Here is a 23,431-nt window from a genome sequence, read left to right as displayed (position 1 = left end):
ATTTGGGATTCTAATTCCACGTGGATATGGGATTTAATTTATTTTCCCATTGGGTGATGTTGCCGGAATGAAATGAGATTGTTTCCTTCAGACTATGGAGACTGAACGGACCGCTGAAGCAACAATGGAAACAACATAGAATATTCAGCCGGTCAGGCAGCATGACTGTGTGGGTTTTCTCCGGGCGCTCCGGTTTCCTCCCACACTCCAAAGACGTGCAGGTTTGTAGGTTAATTGGCTTTGGTAAAAATTGGAAATTGTCCCTAGTGTGTGTAGGATGGTGTGAGTGTGCGGGGATCGCTGGTCGTCACGGGCTCTGTGGGCAGAAGGGCCTGTTTCTGTGCTGTATCTCTAAACTAAACTAAACATTACTGCCAGCATTTAACCATTAGTCTGGGGATATGATCCACATGCTTTCTGTCTCTGTGTTGAAAGAATTTGAACCTTATGAGCTGTATAAGCCCCTCCTAAAACTCTCTTCCCATCAACATAAACTTTGGCAAAGCAGAACTGAGAGGTTACAACAATCTTCTGCTACAAAGACCAGAGTTGGTGCTGCATTGTTTAAGGCAAAGCAATGCCCAAGACAAATGTTTAGCTTGAACCTTTTCTTCAAAGTAGACATTTGGTTCCAATGAATATTTGTGGAAGAGGTGTTGATTATCTTGGACAGGTGCTCTGGTTTCTGAGCCAGTGTTGCAGTGTGTGCTCAGGGCATGCCTCCCTCTGGAACCCCACCTCTGGTTTCTGAGCCAGGGTGTAAGGTGTGTGCTCAGGGCATGCCTCCCTCTGGAACCCCACCTCTGGTTTCTCAGCCAGTGCTGCAGTGTGTGCTCAGGGCCTGCCTCCCTCTGGAACCCCACCTCTGGTTTCTCAGCCAGTGCTGCAGTGTGTGCTCAGGGCATGCCTCCCTCTGGAACCCCACCTCTGGTTTCTCAGCCAGTGCTGCAGTGTGTGCTCAGGGCATGCCTCCCTCTGGAACCCCACCTCTGGTTTCTCAGCCAGTGTTGCAGTGTGTGCTCAGGGCATGCCTCCCTCTGGAACCCCACCTCTGGTTTCTCAGCCAGTGTTGCAGTGTGTGCTCAGGACATGCCTCCCTTTGGAACCCCACCACTCTCAGTCTTTATTTAAGGGTAGGATTTGGTCCAGAGACCTGATTCAGTATTTAGTTCAGAGTTTAGTTTGGTTTAGAGATACAGCGCGGAAACAGGCCCTTTCAGCCCACCGGGTCCGCGCCGACCAGCGATCCCCGCACACTAACACTGTCCTACACACACTAGGGACAATTTTTACATTTACGAAGCCATTTAACCTAGATACCTGTACATCTTTGGAGTGTGGGAGGAAACCGAAGATCTCGGAGAAAACCCACGCAGGTCACGGGGAGAACGTACAAACTCCGTACGGACAGCGCCCGTAGTCGGGATTGAACCCGGGTCTCCGGCGCTGCATTCGCTGTAAGGCAGCAACTCTACCGCTGCGCCACCGTGACGCCCTATTGAGTGGACACCATCACTCTGCGATTTGCCCATGTGCAGGTTGGATGGATTGGGTAGTCATCTTGCAATGCAAAGGTTGTGTTTTGCTGCAGTTATTAAATCTGAACATATTATTCTGCGCAGCGCAGTGGTGCAGCGGTAGAGTTGCTGCCTAACGGGTTTCATCCTGACCACGGGTGCTGTCTGTACGGAGTTTGCACGTTCTCCCCGTGACCTGCGTGGGATTTTCCGGTATCTCCGGTTTCTTCCCACACTCCAAAGAACTGTAGATTGTTAGGCTAATTAGCTTTGATAAAAACTGCAAATGGTCCGTAGTGTGTAGGGATAGTGCTGGTGTCTACGTTGGTCATTGGTCGGCACGGACTCGGTGGGCCGAAGGGCTTGTTTCCGCGCTGTATCTTTAAAGTAAGCTATTACAATGCCTTCCAGAATTAAAGGGCGCTCTTTTAGAAAAGTGAGGAGGAAATTCTTTAGTCAGAGGGTGGTGAATCTGTGGAACTCATTGCCACAGAGGGCTGTGGAGGCCAAGTCAGTGGATATTTTTAGGGCAGAAATAGACAAATTCTTGATTAGAACGGGTGTCAAGGGTTATGGGGAGAAAGCAGGAAAATGGGATTAGGAGGGGGAGAGAGAGAGATCAGCCATGATTGAACGGCAGAGTGGACTTGACTCTACTCCTGTAACTTGTGAACCTTGTTCGCCTAATATGAAAGCGATTGATCTTGATCTATCCCAGCAGCCAGTGAAACATCGCCCAGTTACAGACTCCATGGATTGTGTGACTTGCTCTTTCTGTTCATAATCACAATCATCAGTGATTTATCCTCTTCCCCCAGTGTCCTGAGTGTCCTGTGTCACATACACTAAGTGAGAGTTGATTTTTATAAGTTGATTTTTCTCTCGCCTGGCTTTCTCACTGCTGTGAGCTGGAAATTAATCTTTAATTCCTGGACAATCCAGGCGAGATCATGAGAGCTGCCAACCCAAGCAGCTGCTTAACGGCTGGCTTTTAGTTTTTTAGTTTTAGTTTGGAAATACAGCGCGGAAACAGGCCCTTCGGCCCACCGAGTCTGCGCCGACCAGCGATCCCCGCACACTAACACTATCCTACACACACTAGGGACAGTTTACAGAAGCCAATTAACCTACAAACCTGCACGTCTTTGGAGTGCGGAAGAAAACCGGAGCACCCGGAGAAATCCCACGCAGGTCACGGGGAGAACGTACAAACTCCGTACAGACAGCACCTGTAGTTGGGATGGAACCCGGGACTCTGGCGCCGTGAGGCAGCGGGTCTACCCGCTGCGCCACCCTGGTCTGCAGGTTGTAGCCATGCGATTCTGGACAGATGTCGTCAGAAACCAACATTGTCTGCAAAGCAAAACCATTCCGAGACAGTTGATGAGGGCTGTCACTGAGGACACAGGAACACCTCTGATAGGAGGAGCCTTTTAACTTGTCCAGCACTTGGTAAAATAATGGGAAGTTTAAAGCAGGTGTTTGTGACATCAGGTAACAATTGGTGAAAAGTTGGGAATTTTCTAAAATCTGGTCGGCATGGACGGTGGGCCGAAGGGCCAGTTTAGTTTAGTTTAGAGATACGGCACGGAAGCAGGCCCTTCGGCCCACCGAGTCCGCACCGACCAGCGATCCCCGCACATTAACACAAGCCTACCACACTAGGGACAATTTATTCATACCAAGTATACAAACCCAAGCCAATTAACCTACATATCTGTACGTCAGGCAGCATCTGTGGAGAACATGGATAGGTGACGTTTCACAGAGTACTGGAGTAACTCAGCGGGTCAGGCAGCATCTGTGGAGAACATAGATAGGTGACGTTTCACAGAGTGCTGGAGTAACTCAGCGGGTCAGGCAGCATCTGTGGAGAACATGGATAGGTAACGTTTCACAGAGTGCTGGAGTAACTCAGCGGGTCAGGCAGCATCCGTGGAGAACATGGATAGGTAACGTTTCACAGAGTGCTGGAGTAACTCAGCGGGTCAGGCAGCATCTGTGGGGAGCAAAGGTTTTAAATGTGATGAATAGGATTCCTCCTTCTGATCCATAATGAAAGAAAGTCAACAATATTATATGCAATTAAATCAGCATGTTCATAAAACAAATGTGCCAAAGGTGTTTCACGTGCGTGTTATTGAGCAAAGAGTTAACAACCAGTCATTAAGGCAATATTAGAGTGCGTTTTCTGTAGCCTTTAGTGGATAGGTGGGGTAGAGAAATATCAAGAGGTTGCCAGCTCCCAACTAAATGTTATTCATGCTATTCCCTTTAACATGTTTCTGTACTCAGTGGACTGCTTGATTCTAATCATGTATTGTCTTTGTGTCGACTGATTAGCACGCGAACACAAACGATCATCTAAACTAAACTAAGGTGGCCATTAAATGTGGAGAGATGATTTTGAAATGATCAGCATTGGGGAAGATTGGGGATGTGGGTGAGAGTGAGGGGGACAATGGACAGACCAGACCAGGGCAGGCGGGGTGGGGAGAGAAAGCGGAATAGGAATATGTGAGGAGTTGTAGGTCACCATACCCAGGATGCTGGGGGAATGGGATCAGGAGAGAGTTGGCATCTCTCCAGTTCACTGTTGAACCCAAGTAGGATTGCATTGGAAAACCTGTCCAGAGTTAATGGCGGCCCAGGGAAGAGTTGTAGCCAATGTGTTGAGGAGGATAATGTCAGGCAATGTAACAGAGGTGACAACGGTTGTAGTGATTTTGTGGATTTAAGATGCAGAGCACAATTCTGGCATCTTGCACAATACGAGGTTTGCTAATAGTCCTGTTCATTTTCAGATGGTTGCCGGTAGGGTTGCCAACTGTCCCATATTAGCTGGGACATCCCGTATATTGGGCTAAATTGGTTTGATCCGTACAGGACCGCCCTTGTCCCGTATTAGGCCCGGGGGGCGCTGTAGGCCCGGGGGGCGCTGTAGGCCCGGGGGGCGCTGTAGGCCCGGGCGATGTAGGCCCGTGGGAAGCTGTAGGCCCGTGGGGCGATGTAGGCCCGTGGGACGCTGTAGGTCCGTGGGGCGATGTAGGCCCGTGGGACGCTGTAGGCCCGTGGGACGCTGTAGGCCCGTGGGACGCTGTAGGCCCGTGGGACGCTGTAGGCCCGTGGGGCGCTGTAGGCCCGTGGGGCGATGTAGGCCCGTGGGGCACTGTAGGCCCGTGGGGCGATGTAGGCCCGTGGGGCGATGTAGGCCCGTGGGACGATGTAGGCCCGTGGGAAGCTGTAGGCCCGTGGGATGCTGTAGGCCCGTGGGGCGATGTAGGCCCGTGGTGCGATGTAGGCCCGTGGGACGCTGTAGGCCCGTGGGGCGCTGTAGGCCCGTGGGGCGCTGTAGGCCCGTGGGGCGCTGTAGGCCCGTGGGGCGCTGTAGGCCCGTGGGGCGCTGGAGGCCCGTGGGGCGCTGGACGCCCGTGGGGCGCTGGAGGCCCGTGGGGCGCTGTAGGCCCGTGGGACGCTGTAGGCCCGTGCGCGCTGTAGGCCCGTGGGACGCTGTAGGCCCGTGGGACGCTGTAGGCCCGTGGGACGCTGTAGGCCCGTGGGGCGCTGTAGGCCCGTGGGGCGCTGTAGGCCCGTGGGGCGCTGTAGGCCCGTGGGACGCTGTAGGCCCGTGGGACGCTGTAGGCCCGTGGGACGCTGTAGGCCCGTGGGACGCTGTAGGCCCGTGGGGCGCTGTAGGCCCGTGGGGCGCTGTAGGCCCGTGGGGCGCTGTAGGCCCGTGGGACGCTGTAGGCCCGTGGGACGCTGTAGGCCCGTGGGGCGATGTAGGCCCGTGGGGCGCTGTAGGCCCGTGGGGCGCTGTAGGTCCGGGGGGCGCTGTAGGTCCGTGGGACGCTGTAGGCCCGTGGGGCGCTGTAGGCCCGTGGGACGCTGTAGGCCCGGGCGATGTAGGCCCGGGCGATGTAGGCCCGTGGGACGCTGTAGGCCCGTGGGACGCTGTAGGCCCGTGGGGCGATGTAGGCCCGTGGGGCGATGTAGGCCCGTGGGGCGATGTAGGCCCGTGGGGCGATGTAGGCCCGTGGGGCGATGTAGGCCCGTGGGGCGATGTAGGCCCGTGGGGCGCTGTAGGCCCGTGGGGCGCTGTAGGCCCGTGGGGCGCTGTAGGCCCGTGGTGCGCTGTAGGCCCGTGGGGCGCTGTAGGCCCGTGGGGCGCTGTAGGCCCGTGGGGCGCTGTAGGCCCGTGGGGCGCTGTAGGCCCGGGCGATGTAGGCCCGTGGGGCGCTGTAGGCCCAAACGCTGTAGGCCCGGACACTGTAGGCCCGGACACTGTAGGCCCGGACACTGTAGGCCCGGGGGCTACTGTAGCCCCGAAGGTCCAGGGCGCCGCCTAACGGAGGTTGCGTAGCAACCCACCTCCCAGCCCGGGCGACCGCCATTGGTGGAGCGGGAGCACGTGGCCGCTGGCTGGGTGAGGTCACGTGGGGCGCGGGGCGGTGACGTCACCTTATTTGGGAGTGAGATAGTTGGCAACCCTAGTTACCGGTGAGAGGGGTGGCTAGAGAATGGAGGTCACCTTGAGTCTGGTCTTCCACAAGTTCCTGACTTTGTGAGGATGTTGAACACCAGCAGGTCAATAGAAAGTGGACAAAATGTCTCCACCTGATTCCCAACTCCCATCAGAATGATTACCGAAGAAGGGTCCCGACCCGAAACATCACCCATTCCTTCTCTCCAGAGATGCTGCCTGTCCCGCTGAGTTACTCCAGCGTTTTGTGTCCATATCTTCGGTTTAAACCAGCATCTGCCCTTCCTTCATACACAGCACAATTACAGAAGTGTTTTCATGGCAACACCTCCATAGTAAATAGAAATATAATCGATGTTGATAATAGACGAGGCTCGTCAGGAAACTTGCTTTCGAGTGGTGTAATGGAATTGCTGAAGACTATCTCTCCCTGACGATGAATACCAAGGTGTTAAATTGCATTATGAAAACAGTGGATGGGTGCTGTTTGCAGTGGTGTGTGTTATGTATACACTGACAAACTGGAATACAAAAGGAAAAACCACGAGCTGTGCAGTGGGAGAGCAAGTTGGGTAAACGTCTGTGGAAACTGATGGAAAGTTAGCGATTTATTTTGTCCTTTTGCTGCCTGGCCTATTTTAGTTGGCCTGTGCCACACTCTGACCCCAACCCCCTGCATCCCATCCCCTCCTGCAAAGTGGAGCCATAGAGTCACACAGCACGGAAACAGGCCCTTCAGCCCAACTCACCTGGGCTCCAAGGAATGGAGTTTCACCAGATTACTGCTCCACCAAGCAGACGCAGTGTGGACATTTCTGATATTTGGAACATGGTGCGCAGTTCCAATCACAGTGCCATAGAAGGAAATTCCCACCAAAGAGAGGAATGAGGTTCAACAAATCTAAAGAGACATAATTAGAAAATCTCACATTAAAATTTGGAAGAAATATCTTGGAAAAGAAATATGGGTCTTGGATATTTTCCAAAGATAGCCAGTTTAGTTTATTGTCACATGTACCAAAGTACAGTGAAAAGCTTTTGTTGCGTGCTAACCAGTCAGCAAAAAGACAACACATGGTCACAACCGACACAAAATGCTGGAGTAACTCAGCGGGTCAGGCAGCATCTGTGGAGAACATGGATAGGTGACGTTTAACAGAGTGCTGGAGTAACTCAGCGGGTCAGGCAGCATCTGTGGAGAACATGGATAGGTGACGTTTCACAGAGTGCTGGAGTAACTCAGCGGGTCAGGCAGCATCACTGGAGAACATGGATGGGTGATGTTTCGGGTCGGTACACTTCTTCGGGGACAGCATTTGAGATGTGTTTAAGTTGGAATGTAAATGACAGAGTGGGCTTCCCGTCGGGCAGAGGTTAACGATCTCGAGACACGATTGGAATTGGACCAGGTGGTTCCCCTGGTTCTGTGGCCAACATTCCTCCACCAATGACACAGCTGTTCAATCAGTCCACTGCACATCGCATGGCTTTACAAGTGCAGACTGACCATTATGTTCATCTATTTAACAAGATACCACACTTCTCACAACTATTTGCTCCAGGGAGCTTTTTGAAACAGAGAGGCATTCACCGAACCTCAGTCTGAACCACAACATCACATCCACATAATAGAACTGTGAGGCGGCTGTGAATGACCTTTTTGGACTTTTTAAAACAATCTAGTTGCTAATAACTGATTTCTTGACATTGGCAACGATATAGAACTGCTTTAGCAAAGGGACTGCAGATGCTGGTGTAAACTGAAGATAGACACAAAAAGCTGAAGTAACTCAGCGGGTCAGTCTGAAGAAGGGTCTCCACTCTGTGAAACGTCACCTATCCACGTTCTCCACAGATGCTGCCTGACCCGCTGAGTTACTCCAGCACTCTGTGAAACGTCACCTATCCATGTTCTCCACAGATGCTGCCTGACCCGCTGAGTTACTTCAACGCTCTGTGAAACGTCACCTATCCATGTTCTCCACAGATGCTGCCTGACCCACTGAGTTTTTGTGTCCATGTTTGCTTTAGCAAAGGGCTCACTTTAAAATGTAATGTTTAAACATTTCTGAGCAACTCTTTTGAAAACTGAGGGTTCTACAAACCTTGCACATGTATAGTAGACTGGAGGAACATCCTGTATTTTGGGCTAAATTGGTTTGTCCCGTACGGGACCGCCCTTGCCCCGTATTAGGCCCGGGGGCCGCTGTCGGCCGGGACAGTGTAGGCTAACGGAATGTGCTTGCCTAACGGAGGTTGCGTAGCAACCGCCTCCCGGCCCGGGCGGCCGCCATTGGTGGAGCGGGAGCACGTGGCCGCTGGCTGGGTGAGGTCACGTGGGGCGCGGGGCGGTGACGTCACCTTGTCCCGTATTTGGGAGTGGGATAGTTGGCAACCCCTGTGCCACACTGACCCCAGAAATGATCGTGTTGCCACTGAGCCAAGGCATCACGAGCCATCCCAAAGTTGTAGAAGGTGACAGAGTCGAGCAGCAACGTGTTTCTGTAAAGTATGACGGGGCCTGCAGGCAGGAGAAATATCTGCCAGACATGTTGCTGCCTGTTTCCCAGCGAGCCGTTGTAATTCTAGACCCTGGCGTTTCACACACGGTCGCGCACAGTCTTGTCTCAGCACCACCAGCACCAAGGTGCAGCAGATTAGTTTGGTTTAGTTTAGAGATAGTGTGGAAACAGGCCCTTCAGCCCACCGAGTCTGTGCCAACCAGCGATCCTCACACACTAACACTATCCTATACACGCTAGGGACAATTTACATTTTATACCAAGCCAATTGACCCACAAACCTGCACGTCTTTGGAGTGTGGGAGGAAACCGGAGCACCCGGAGAAAACCCACGCAGGTCACGGGGAGAACGTACAAACTCCGTACAGACCGTTTAATTTTAAACAGTGATCTAGTTTTAGCTTTTCCTCATAAAGGGAAACATCCCCCCCCTGTCGAGATTTGATTCAATTAATTTCCACAGTGACACGTTTGAGATGTAAAGATAGTTTGTGCCACAAGTGTGAGGATTGGTCCAGGCTGTGGTCCTTGTGATGACCAGTCGTATCCACCACAACCTCTGTGTCCTTTCAGATAAGTTGCCGCTTGGAGAGTTGACTTTATGTTCACATTTCCCACACGGGATTGGCTGCTGGGCTATTTTTAGGAAGACAGAGGCCAGACTGTGACAGGAAGGTGATCAGAGAACAACATTCACTCTAGAATAATGCTTCACTTAGGAATGTTGGTCTTAAAAACATTGAGTGATGGGAATTATATTTAAAGCTGCCCCCCCCCCCCCCCCCACTTTGACTCATCTGGGGTTTAGTTTAGTTTAGAGATAGTTTAGTTTAATTTAGATTAGAGAGCGCAGAAACAGGCCCTTCGGCCCACTGACTCCGCACAGACCAGTGATCCCCACACAATAACATTATCACTATTAACACCAGGGACGATTTTACATGTTTCATATACAATCAACTCTGTTGTAAGTCAAATATTCCACCCAACCTGCAGTGCATTAGTGTTGTCAGGAAAAATCCTGAAAAACAAAAAACATACATCAGATTAGGGAGCGAGCGGACAGGCGATAGAAGCTGTTGTAAATACACACATCTTTTCACCAGACCTGTTGTTATAACTGCATCAAGAAGCCCATTACATGAGATGGAATCAGCAGCATAATCTCAACCGGGCATGTAAAGAAGGAGAGGATGTAGAAATGATACAACAGAGAGCTGGGCAATGATCAATCAGTGGGGCGCTGGAGGGGTGGAGGTGTGTCAGCAGTAACGAGACCACATTGACAACAGACCATGCACCTGTTTTGGGATTATTGCAGTAAACAGCTGACAGAGTGATCACAACATAGGACTGGGATGAGGAAAATCATCTTCACCCAGAGAGCTGTGAATCTGTGGCGTTCTCTGCCTCAGAAGGCAGTGGAGGCCAATTCACTGGATGTATTCAAGAGAGAGTTAGATAGAGCTCTTAGGGCTAACGGAATCAAGGGATGTGGGGAGAAGGCAGAAACGGGGTAGTGATTCTGGATGATCAGCCATGATCATATTGAATGGCGGTGCTGGCTCGATGGGTCGAATGGCCTACTCCTGCACCTATTTTCTATGTTATAGGGGTGGAATTAGGCCATTCGGCCCATCATTACTCTGCCATTCAATCATGGCTGATCTATCTCTCCCTCCTAACCCATCGTCTTGACTTTTCTCCCATAACCCCTGACACCGTGTCATGTGTCGAACAGGGTCCTGTTTTGCTTGCAGATGTTATTGTTCTGCTTGAAGGAGAACATAAAAAGTAGGGAAAATATCATAGATAAGTCAGGCCAGGATTCATGAGGGTGAGTGTCTAATGACAAGACATAGGAGGAGAACTCCACAATGAGTCAACACTAGGGTTGCCAACTTCCTCGCTCCCAAATACGGGATAAGGTGATGTCACCGCCCCGCGCCCCACGTGACCTCACCCAGCCAGCGGCCACGCGCTCCCGTTGCTACGCAACCTGCCTCCCAGCCCGGGTGGCCGCCATTGGTGGAGCACGAGCACGTGGCCGCTGGCTGGGTGAGGTCACGTGGGGCGTGGGGCGGTGACGTCACCCTTTGTCCCGTATATGGGAGTGAGGAAGTTGGCAACCCTACTAATACGGGACAAGGGCGGTCCCGTACGGGACAGACTAGCTTAGCCCAAAGTACGGGATGTCCCGACTAATACGGGACAGTTGGTAACCCTAGTCAACACCCCCATACAATCATGGCTGATCTATTTTTCCTCCTCATTCTCCCGCCTTCTCCATGTCACCTTTGATGCCCTTCCCAATCAAGAACCTATCAATCTCTGTCGTAAAAATAACCAATAGCTAGCTCTACATCTATTAAACAATGAGGATCGTGTGAGTCCCATGTCATTGCCAGGCTTGCTCCGTAGTTCATTGTTATAAACCGGTGATTGGATGCTCTGTAACACTCAGTTTCTGTCAAGAAGCAAGGAACAGGGTTCCACTGAATGCTGGCATGGACACTTATCTTTCACTGATGAAGCTTCACACATGCCGTGTAGACAGGAACTGCAGATGCTGGTATATACCAAAGATAGACACAGAGTGCTGGAGTAACTCAGCGGGTCAGGCAGCATCTGTGGAGAACATGGATAGGTGACGTTTCACAGAGTGCTGGAGTAACTCAGCGGGTCAGGCAACATCTGTGGAGTTGGCGTGTTGTGTTGGGTCGGTCAGTCAGGTCAGGTCGGGTACCTTCTCCAGGCTGCCATGCTGCTGTGTGTCATGGTCAGCCAGTTTCCTGCTGGTTGCTAACTGACCTGGAAATGATGACGAGGGATATCTAATGAGGACAAACCAGCTGAATGCAATTTGTTGACTAAAGCCGCACATATGGGTCTGATTACTCAGCCCTGGTATATAAACATTGCAGACGGAAGATAGAAAGCACGAGCTTGCACCAGTATTGTACATAATCTCTGTACATCCCAAAGCCAACAAAGGGCTTTAACTTGTGCAAGTAGGACGTCCAGTATTCAGTATATAGAGACATAGAAAAATAGAAAAAAGATGCAGGAGGAGGCCATTTGGCCCTTTGAGCCAGCACCGCCATTCACTCTGATCATGGCTGATCATCCACAATCAGTAACCCGTGCCTGCCTTCTCCCCATTTCCCTTGATTCCGCTAGCCCCTAGAGCTCTATCGAACTCTCTTTTAAATTCATCCAATGAATTGCCCTCCACTGCCCTCTGTGGCAGAGAATTCCACAAATTCACAACTCTCTGGGTGAAAAGGTTTCTTCTCACCTCAGTTTTAAATGGCCTCCCCTTTATTCTTAGACTGTGGCCCCTGGTTCTGGACTCGCCCAACATTGGGAACATTTTTCCTGCATCTAGCTTGCCCAGTCCTTTTATAATTTTATACGTCTCTATAAGACTCCTTCTCATCCTTCTAAACTCCAGTGAATACAAGCCCAGTCCTTCCAATCTGTCCTCATTCCTCCTTTCTCACACAGAGGTCCCCTGAACAGGAATCTGGCAGCTGCTAGTTACTCCAGGGATGGATGTTGGCTTGGACCCCAATGGAACCATTGTTTCTCATGGAGATCTAGCATCTCTTGTTCTCACAACCTCAGCTCAAGTAACAGCAAGCTGGTGACATTTTGTGGAAATTACTTCAGTGGGACAGCTCTGAAGAAGAGTCTCTACCCAAAACGTCCCCATTTGTCACTCCAGAGATGCTGCCTGTCCCGTTGAGTTACTCCAGCTTTCTGTGTCTACCTTTGAAGTAACAGCAATTCCGACTGGAACTTAAAACGAGGTTCTCTGTCTTGGGCCACAGTGCTCGAGCTTTATTGAGACTGACGACGGGTGTTAGAGGTTATGGGGAGAAGGCAGGAGAATGGGGTTCGGAGAGAGAGATGTATCATCCATGATCAAATGGCGGAATAGGCTTGATGGGCCGAATAGCCTAATTCTACTCCTATTCCTTATGACAAACGTCGTGTGTAATTATCATCTGAACTGGAAGTGGAACAAAGATGCTCTTTCAGCAGCTTTGCAGCCACGTTAATGCAACGGCCAATTTATTGCATCGTTGTTTATTGTACATTTATCAGTTACACTAGGTGACCAGATCATCACAGAATGTCAAAGTGCATAGTCCAACCTTATGCAACCTCTGCAGCAGATTGCTATTGAGATGGCACTGTGGTTATGGGAAGAAGCTGTTCTTGAACCTGCACTTCACGGTCCTCACCCTCCTGCACCACCTGCCCGATGGTGGCAGCGAGCTCAGGAGATGGCCAGATGGTGCGAGGCTTTGATATCAGCTGCCTTCTTGAGGCACCCCTTCCTACATTCCTGGATGCACACCGGTAGAGACCCGGGTTCCATCCCGACCACGGGTGCTGTCTGTACGAAGTTTGTACGTTCTCCCCGTGACCTGCGTGGGTTTTCTCCGGGTGCTCCGGTTTCCTCCCACACTCCAAAGACCTGCAGGTTTGTAGGTTAATTGGCTTCTGTAAATTGTCGCTAGTGTGTGTAAGATAGAACTAGTGTACAGATGAACGGTGGTGGGCACGGACTCGGTGGGCCGAAGGGCCTGTTGTAGGCACGGACTCAGTGGGCCGAAGGACCTGTTGCAGGCACGGACTCAGTGGGCCGGTCATAGGCACAGACTCGGTGGGCGGAAAAGCCTGTTGTATCTCCAAACTAAACTCTAAACTAAAGATCGCATCGACGGTTGTGTATTTTTAAACTGAGGTTGTGTTGGGGGATGTGTTTGGGAGTGCACATTGCAGCTGGCACTTGGTTATAAGGTGTTCAGGGAGTGTAAAGACTGCACTGGCACAGACCACTGTTCCTATGGTGTTGTGTTTGGGTCTCTGCAATAGCCCCGGGTTATTTCTCGGCTGGCTTCTCAATACGGACGAGCTGCTTCTGTGAACGAGACCGTTTCTGAACTGCACTAATAATGGGGAGCAACAAGGGTTAAAGACCAAGTCACATTCTCAGCGGCTGCTGGGGCCTGTCCAATCTCCCTGCTCTTCCCCCTCATTGGCCATTGGCCAGGTGCAGGCTGGGAGATGTTCTCTGAAGTTGCAGTATGTTGGCGTGTTCCAAACTCCATCTGTGATCAATCCATCAGCACAAATACTGATGGGAACATCTTCCACGGCTCTGGCATTGAATCTTCCCAGCCTGTGCACAACCATCAGGAGAACGTGTCGGCTGACAAACCTTCTTGGAGCTGATGGTTACTAGGGTGCTCCCATACCACAACTGCTGTTGATTAGTTCAGCACTTGGCCTCGCTCTCTCTCCTATTCCCACCTCCCACCACTCGGGCTTGCTTGGTTAATGCAGCAACCCAACACAAGGAAACCTTTCCAACAAAGGACAAGTGCTCATAAGGTCAAAACTGTTAGAAGCAGAATTAGGCCATTCGGCCCATCAAGTCTACTCCGCCATTCAATCATGGCTGATCTATCTCTCCCTCCTAACCCCATTCTCCTGCCTTCTCCCCTTAAACCTCTGACACCCGCACTGATCAAGAATCTATCTATCTCTGCCTTAAATATATCCACTGACTTGGCCTCCACAGCCGTCTGTGGCAAAGAATTCCACAGATTCACCACCCTCTGACTAAAGAAATTGGATGTATTCAGGAGAGAGTCAGATTTAGCTCTTAGGGCTCATGGAATCAAGGGATATGGGGAGAAAGCAGGAACATGGCACTGATTTTGGGTGATCAGCCATGATCAAATTGAATGGCGATGCTGGCTCGAAGGGCCGAATGGCCTCCTCCTGCACCCATTTTCTATGTTTCGCATCTCCTTCCTAAAGGAACGTCCTTTAATTCTGAGGCTGTGACCTCTGGTCCTAGACTCTCCCACTAGTGGAAACATCCTCTCCATATCCACTCAAAACTAGTGAGATTTCCAATTCGCCACCACCCTTGCTGTAGGTACTGACGTGCGTTGGGAACCATCAAGATCCACCTTCTCTGTTGGGCTGCTCGTGATTCATTGTCCACTGACCATTGGCCTGAGATTGGCATGACCCTCTCCCATCAGGCAAGATGTACAGAAGTGTGAAAACGCACACCTCCAGATTCAGGGGCAGTTTCTTCCCGGCTGTTATCAGGCAATTGAACCATCCTACCACAACCAGAGAGTAGTGCTGAACTACTATCTACCTCATTGGTGACCCTCGGACTATCGTTGATCGGACTTTGCTGGCTTTACCTTGCACTAAACGTTATTCCCTTATCATGTATCTGTACACTGTAAATGGATGGATTGTAATCATGTGTTGTCTTTCCGCTGACTGGTTAGCATGCAATAAAAGCTTTTCACTGTACCTCGGTACACGTGACAATAAACTAAAATGAACTGAACTGAAAGCTCACGAAGGTGATTTGTGTCCATTAAACGATGGCAAAGCCATTATCAAGAGCATTGTGGCTTGGTGGAGTTCTAGTTTAGTTTAGATTATTATCATGTGTACCGCCGAGGTACAATGAAAAGCTTTTGTTAACCCTAACCCTAAACTAAACGTTCTCTAATCTGTAGATTGTGTCCTTTGTTTTGTGCAGAGACGATGGATGTGTTCAACACCAAGAGCTTGGCCATACAGGCACAGAAGAAGCTTCTGGGCAAGATGGCCAACAAAAGCATGGCCAACATCTTCATCGACGACACGAGCAGTGATGTCCTGGACCAACTTTACCAGGTGACCAAGGAGTACACCAAGAACAAGAAGGAGGCACAGAAGGTCATCAAAAACCTGATCAAGGTGGTGATCAAACTGGGCGTTCTGTATCGCAACAACCAGTTCAACGCTGAGGAGCTGGTGCTGGTGGACAGGTTCCGCAAGAAGGTCCACCAGCTGGCCATGACGGCCGTCAGCTTCCACCAGATTGACTTCACGTTTGACCGGCGGGTTCTAGCGGGCATCTTGAACGAGTGCAGGGAGTTGCTGCATCAGACCATCAACCGCCACCTGACCGCCAAGTCCCACGGGCGCGTCAACCACATCTTCAACCACTTTGCAGACTGTGAGTTCCTGGCAGCCTTGTATGGGCCCCTGGAGTCTTACCGTGCCCACGTGCAGAAGCTGTGTGACGGGTTGAACAAGATGCTGGAGGATGGCAACATTTGACCGCTGCGTTTGCAGGGATGACTGAGTGGGTTACTGTGGGGGGGGGGAGGGGGGGAATAGGGGGGGAATATACCTGTTTGGATCAAGTGTCTTTCCAGTGTCTACGCTAGAATACTCAGCCAGGACCAAACACTGATCTACTTTACTGTGGGCAGTCAGGGGCAATACCAAGGCATTGGACTGTGGCCTGCGTTCTCCCAGGCCAGGTTAGATGTGGGCAGGAAGCAGAAAGATTGTAGTCTGAAGATCCAGACTGAACCCAGAATCATTGCCTCTCACGTGGACTGCACTGACCATGAGGTTAGACTGATGCATCGGGGAATCGCCTGAGTAGGAAAGAACTGCAGATGCTGGTTTAAATCGAAGGTAGACACAACATGCTGGAGTAACTCAACGGGTCAGGCAGCATCTTGGGGGAGAAGGAGTGGGTGACATTTTGGGTCTCGACCCATTCCTTCTCTCCAGAGATGCTGCCTGACCCACTGAATTACTCCAGTGTTTTGCGTCTACCAAGGAATCTCCTAAACTGTCTCATGCCCTGGTTTTACGTTCAAAACCCAGTTGAGCTTTGCCACATGTGTGTGGGAGTGAGATAGCTGGGAATGGGAGGATTCACCTGGGATCGGGCAGGAGGTCCAGTCATAGGAAACCTGGATCACCAGGTAGATAGCACATGGACAAGGTCAGGCAGATAGCACATGGACAAGGTCAGGTAGATAGCACGAGGACAAGGTCAGGTAGATAGCACGTGGACAAGGTCAGGCAGATAGACAATAGACAATAGACAATAGGTGCAGGAGTACGCCATTCAGCCCTTCGAGCCAGCACCGCCATTCAATGCGATCATAGCTGATCACTCTCAATCAGTACCCAGTTCCTGCCTTCTCCCCATACCCCCTCACTCCGCTATCCTTAAGAGCTCTATCCAGCTCTCTCTTGAAAGCATCCAACGAACTGGCCTCCACTGCCTTCTGAGGCAGAGAATTCCACACCTTCACCACTCTCTGACTGAAAAAGTTCTTCCTCATCTCCGTTCTAAATGGCCTACCCCTTATTCTTAAACTGTGGCCCCTTGTTCTGGACGTGCACGTGGACAAGGTCAGGTAGATAGCACGTGGACAAGGTCAGGTAGATAGCACGTGGACAAGGTCAGGCCGCGTTGCCCCACACGCTCTCTCTGTCCATGGGTACGTGAGTGAGTTACAGGACACCGAGACCACACCTTCAACAAGAGGTGAGGCCGCTGAGAGAAAGAGAGAGGTGTAAAATATGATGGTGGGGAAGGAGAAAGAACACAAAGCTAGTACATTAATAACGTGAGTCCATACGGTTACCAACTTCTTCACTCCCAAAAACGGAACAAAGGGTGACGTCACCGCCCCGCGCCCCACGTGACCTCACCCAGCCAGAGGCCACGTGCTCCCGTTCCACCAACGGCGGCCGCCCGGGCCGGGAGTCGGGTTGCCACGCAACCTCCGTTAGGCGAACACACTCGGCCCCGCTCCCCGAACACACTCCGTTAGCCTACACTGTCCCGGCCTACAGTGTCCGGGCCTACAGTGCCCCCCGGGCCTAATACGGGACAAGGGCGGTCCCGTACGGGACAAACAAATGTACCCCAATATACGGGATGTCCAGGCTAATACGGGACAGTTGGCAACCCTACGAGTCCACCACAAACCACAAGATCAGCCCACATTGGCAAAGCCCTGGGCCTGATGTGGATCACAAGGTGGAACTTGGAGCCAGCACGTGAAGCTGAACTCTGCTGTTCGTGGCCTGGACTTGTCGTTAATCCTGTACAACAGAGAGTTCTGCACCGTGTGACCATGTACGTTTGATGACGTGCAATGATGTTTATGGCTCGGCGGGATTTCCGTAAACTCTTGAGACCGCCAAGTCCAATTGGCTTTATGGATCCTGAAGCATTCTAAATGTTTTACGTGTCTCTTTGAAGTGTTTTGCGTGTCTCTTTGAAGTGTTTTGTATTGGTTTTCTGCACCTGTCTTAAGTGAAGTGGTTTCTATGCTGTTCTAAATCTTTATGTCCATCACACCTGTGCCTTAATTATTTGTACAGTAAAGTCACGTTGAGGGAACAGTGAACAGTTCCATCACCCCCTCCTCCCTGGTCTAACTCCTGGCACGGTGGCCACGAGACGGTGAGATGTTTCACTGAGCCACACCCTAGCAGCTTTCAGAAGATCATACAGTAAGTGATAGGAGTAGAATTACGCCATCAAGCCTACTCCGACATTCAGTCATGGCTGATCTATCTCTCCCTCCTACCCCCACTCTCCGGCTTCACCCATAACCCCTGACACCTCTTTCTATCAGTATAAGCTGCTCCTTTGAACTGCAGCGGTGCCTTACAGCGCCAGAGACCCGGGTTCCATCCTGACCACGGGACGTACTGAGTACCTCCTGTATTTAGTTGGAAAGAGGAGGTGTTCAGAAAGGTCATTCCCACTGCAGATAGACACAAAATGCTGGAGTAACTCAGCGTCTGGAGAGAAGGAATGGGTGACGTTTCACAGAGTGCTGGAGTAACTCAGCGGGACAGACAGCATCTCTGGAGAGAAGGAATGGGTGACTATTCGGGTCGACACCCTGCTTCAGACTGATGTCAGGGGAGAGGGAGATACAGAGATAAGGAAGTGTGCGGTGTGAAAAAGGGGATGGAGATCAAGGGAAATGTAAAATAGATCATTGTTAGCTGGGAGAAGGTAACAACAGAGCAAACAGAGATAAGATATAATCAGGGAGACAGTAAAACTGGGAAGGGGCGGGAATGGAGAGAGAGGGAAAGCAAGGGCTATTTGAAGTTAGAGAAGTCAATGTTCACACCGCTGGGGTGTAAACTACCCATGCAAAATATGAGGTGCTGTTCCTTCTATTTGCGCTGGGCCTCACTCTGACAATGGAGGAGGCCCGGGACAGAAAGGTCAGCAAGGGAATGGGAGGGGGAGTTAAAGTGCTGAGCAACCGGGAGATCAGGTAGGTTTAGGCGGACTGAGCGGAGGTGTTGAGCAAAATGATCACTGAGCCTGTGCTTGGTGTCGCCAATGTACAGGAGTATATACCTGGTATACACCTGGAACAGCGGACACAGTAGGTGAGGTTAGATGAGGTCCATTCCTCATTGGTACCGAGGCAACAAGGGGCTGATTCCAATCATGTGCATTACAATTGGTTTTTGTCCATCGAATTAATAAGTCATGTATATTTTAATTCTGTACAGTTCTTCCAAGTTGTGAGAAGCCTTTTTCTTGTTAATGAAAGATAAGCTTATTTTATCCTGTGCTCAAAAACACAGACTGATTGTGAGACATTTTTATAATACTACACCTGTGGCTTTTAAAAGAGAAAATAAAAACTGAAATGCCACAAACGGAGAGCGTTGTCCATGGTGTGGGGGGGGGGGAGCAGGGGTGGGGGTGTTTTCCATGGTGTGGGGGGGGGGTGGGGAGTGTTGTCCATGGTGTGGGGGGGTGTGTCCATGGTGTGGGAGGGCAGGGGTGGGGAGTGTTGACCATGGTGTGGGGGGGTGGGGGTGTTGTCCATGGTGTGGGGGGGGTGGGGGTGTGTCCATGGTGTGGGGGGGGGGGTGGGGGGTGTGTCCATGGTGTGGAGGGGTGGGGAGTGTTGTGCATGGTGTGGGGGGGCAGGGGTGGGGAGTGTTGTCCATGGTGTGGGGGGGCAGGGGTGGGGGTGTTGACCATGGTGTGGGAGGGCAGGGGTGGGGAGTGTTGTCTATGGTGTGGGGGGTGTGTCCATGGTGTGGGGAGGGGTGGGGAGTGTTGTGCATGGTGTGGGAGGGCAGGGGTGGGGAGTGTTGTCCATGGTGTGGGGGGGCAGGGGTGGGGGTGTTGACCATGGTGTGGGGGGGCAGGGGTGGGGAGTGTTGACCATGGGGTGGGAGGGTGGGAAGTGTTGACCATGGGGTGGGAGGGGTGGACAACATTCATGGCGTGGGAGGGTTTGGACCGGCGATGGAGATGGCAATCAAATGCCAGCATTGTGTTCACGGAAACTCTGCAGAAACCGCCCAGATCTACAAACAAACATTTTCCATTGAAACTTTTAATCAGCTTGGGGAAGCATCGTAATCTCTGGCTACCAGTCTGTATAAAGTCATAAGGTCATAAGTGATAGGAGTAGAATTAATCCATTCGGCCCTTCAAGTCTACTCCGCCATTCAATCATGGCTGATCTATCTCTCCCTCCTAACCCCATTCTCCTGCCTTCTCCCCATAACCCCTGACACCCGCACTAATCAAGAATTTATCTATCTCTGCCTTAAATATATCCACTGACTTGGCCTCCACAGCCATCTGTGGCAATAAATTCCACAGATTCACCACCCTCTGACTAAAGAAATTCCTCCTCACCTCCTTCCTAAAAGAACGTCTTTTAATTCTAAGGCTGTGCCCTCTGGTCCTAGACTCTCCCACTGGTGGAAACATCCTCTCCACATCCACTCTATCCAGGCCTTTCACTATTCTGTATCTTTCAATGAGGTCCCCCCTCATTCTTCTAAACTCCAGCTAGTACAGGCCTAGTGCCGACAAACGTTCATCACAGGTTAACCCACTCATTCCTGGGATCATTCTTGTAAACCTCCTCTGGACTCTCTCCAGAGCCAGCACATCCTTCCTCAGATATGGGGCCCAAAATCTTGGCTGAGCTGCCAACGCTCGATGATATATTCTTGTTGGCTCCATCAACTGATGCTCCTCAATAGACCTGATCAAGCTCCCCTTGATAAACATTCTGAAACATGGAGTAAAACAGATCAACACCTCAATGGTTTAGTTTAGTTTATTGTCACGTGTGCTGAGGTACAGTGAAAAGCTTTTGTTGCGTGCTGACCAGCCAGTGGAAAGACAATACATGATTACAATCGAGCCAATAGACAATAGGTGCAGGAGGAGGCCACTCGGCCCTTCGAGCCAGCACCGCCATTCATTGTGATCATGGCTGATCATCAACAATCAGTACCTCATTCCTGCCTTCTCCCCATATACCTTGACTCCGCTATCTTTAAGAGCTCTACCTAACTCTCTCTTGAAAGCATCCAGAGAATTGGCCTCCACTGCCTTCTGAGGCAGAGAATTCCACAGATTCACAACTCTGAGTGAAAAAGTTAAACATTTACAGTGTACAGATACATGATAAGGGAATAACGTTTAGCGCAAGTCAAAGCCAGCCAAGTCCGATCAAGGATAGTCCGAGGGTCATCATGGAGGTAGTATCTGGTGGTTTATTCTCCTCTCCTGGAGCCTCTGGTGTGAACCTGGATGGTTGTCAGTCCTGACGCAAACAGTTGGCGGTGAATGTTGCTGCAGATGTGGAATGTGTGTTGTACTGGCGTGGGACGTACTGACCTGAGTTTGACACGACCTCTCCCTGTGTACTGAAAGAGGAGGGCAAGGATGTGTAAGAACAGTGCGGTGAACAGAAATCTGTAGGGGGATGTTAAATGTGGACAACACTGGAGATACTTCAGAGCTCAGGCAGCATCTCAGTTGAGAGGGTTTAATTGTCGAACGTCCCTTGAGGAAAAACTTTCACACACAGACTTGTGAGTTTGTGGAACTCTCTGCCTCAGACGGCAGTGGAGGCCGATTCACTGGAGGCATTCAAAAGAGAGTTAGATAGGGCTCTTAGGGCTAGCGGAATCAAGGGATACGGGGAGAAGGCAGGAATGGGGTACTGATTGTGGATGATCAGCCATGATCATATTGAATGGTGGTTCTGGCCGAATGGCCTCCTCCTGTACCTATCTACGTATCTGTGCCCCAAGCAGAACAATGACATGCTTACTTGCAGCAACACAACCGAATATGTAAAACATAGTGCTCTGCAAACAATATAATAAACAAGAAACAAAAGTTCAATACATATATGTAAAAACAAAAACAAATAAAATAATATTGAAATATATTTCAATATTATTTTATTTGTTTTTGTTTTTACATATATGTATTGAACTTTTGTTTCTTGTTTATATATATATATATATTAAAGCACACACACCGACAACAAAGTTAACGTTTGTGAGTAATGATCTTTCGTGAGAATTGGAAAATTGAGAAAACAAGCCTGCTGTAAATTAGAAAACAAAGTGATAGAGGAACTCAAGACAAGACACAAAGTGCTGGAGTAACTCAGCGGGTCAGGCAGCATCTGTGGGGAACATGGATAGGCGACGTTTCACAGAGTGCTGGAGTAACTCAGCGGGTCAGGCAGCATCTGTGGAGAACATGGATAGGTGACGTTTCACAGTGTGCTGGAGTAACTCAGCGGGTCAGGCAGCATCTCTGGAGAAAAGGAATAGGTGACGTTTCTGGTCAAGACCCTTCTTCTGACTGAGAGTCGGGGGAGAGGGAAACAAGAGATATAGACGGTGATAGAGAAAGAAATAGAACAATGAATGAAAGACATGCAAAAGAGTGACGATGATAATGTAAATAGGCCATTGTTAGACTTTGAAGCTGGTACAATGACTATGGTGGAGAAGGGATGGAGAGAGAGGGGAGCCAAGGGTTTCTTGAAGTTAGAGAAATCAATATTCATAGCGCTGGGTTCCCAGCAGGTCAGGCAGCATCTGTGGAGGGGCAGAGCAGACGACGTATCAGGTCGGGATCCTTGGACTAAAGAAAGGTCCCGACCCGAAATCTCCAAACCCAAACCCGAAAAATCCCTTCCCTCCACAGGTGCTGCCTGACCCTCTGAGTTCCTCCAGCACTTTGTGCTTTGCACAAGTTTCCAGCATCTGTAGTCTCTTGTGTCTCTTTGAAATAAATTACAAAGAGAGGAGAGGTGCAGAAAACAAAGGAAATATCTGTGTTAGAAGCCAATTAACCGACAAACCTGTAAGTCTTTGGAGTGTGGGAGGAACCCGAAGATCTCGGAGAAAACCCACGCAGGTCACGGGGAGAATGTACAAACTCCGTACAGACAGCGCCCGTAGTCGGGATCGAACCCGGGTCTCCGGCGCTGCAAACGCTGTAAGGCAGCAACTCTACCGCTGCGCCACCGTGTTATTCTATAAATGCATTAATGAACTTTGCATAGATTTTAGCAACATAACTATTAGCAACATAACTTTGTTTCCTTACCTCTTGAAGATTCTGTGGAATTCTCTGCCTCAGAAGGCAGTGGAGGCCAATTCTCTGAATGCATTCAAGAGAGAGCTAGATAGAGCTCTTAAGGATAGCGGAGTCAGGGGGTATGGGGAGAAGGCAGGAACGGGGTACTGATTGAGAATGATCAGCCATGATCACATTGAATGGTGGTGCGTACAGGCTCGAATGGCCTCCTCCTGCACCTGTTGTCTATTGTCTATTTGGATGCTTTAGTCAGAAGTAGGAATGATGCCTTTCGGCGTTTGTGTTCGCTTTAATTAGATCTCTGATGATCTGGGAGCTCAAAATCCATTTACCTCCCATAGTTCCACATCTTGAGATACTCTGGCATAACCCACATCTCATCAATCTTGGTCTGAGCACCTTAGTTGGAAGCCCCACACCCACTGCTTTTGAAGGGATCGGTGGGGAAAGAATTTCCGATTTTCTACAGCCAGTTGTGTGAAAAACACTTTGCTGCCCCCCACCTAACGCTCCAACTTCAAAATTCTGTCTCCTCATTAACGGAGGGAGGTTCCTAGTGTAAAGGATGTGTATAAAATCATGAGAGGAACAGATCGGGTAGACGCACAGTCTCTTGCCCAGATGAGAGGGGGAAAAGATT

At 50.4% G+C, this 23,431-nt stretch overlaps 1 protein-coding gene across 2 annotated transcripts in view; it reads left to right on the top strand.

Moving 5' to 3' along the window:
• tnfaip8l1 (tumor necrosis factor, alpha-induced protein 8-like 1) overlaps positions 1–19,064 on the top strand; it is a 47,814-nt gene extending 28,750 nt beyond the window's left edge. For both annotated transcript variants that reach the window (XM_078423734.1, XM_078423733.1), the window contains exon 2: positions 15,112–19,064. In XM_078423734.1, the coding sequence (XP_078279860.1) occupies positions 15,117–15,677 (561 nt within the window). In that variant the 5' untranslated portion in view covers positions 15,112–15,116 and the 3' untranslated portion in view covers positions 15,678–19,064. The remainder of the gene's footprint in view (positions 1–15,111) is intronic.
• The last annotated feature ends 4,367 nt before the right edge of the window (positions 19,065–23,431 follow it).

This window comes from Rhinoraja longicauda, chromosome 28 (genome assembly GCF_053455715.1).
Source record: "Rhinoraja longicauda isolate Sanriku21f chromosome 28, sRhiLon1.1, whole genome shotgun sequence".
Classification (NCBI taxonomy): domain Eukaryota; kingdom Metazoa; phylum Chordata; class Chondrichthyes; order Rajiformes; family Arhynchobatidae; genus Rhinoraja; species Rhinoraja longicauda.
The sequence above is the reverse complement of the archived record's forward strand: the minus strand, read 5'-3'. Positions and strand labels throughout refer to the sequence as shown.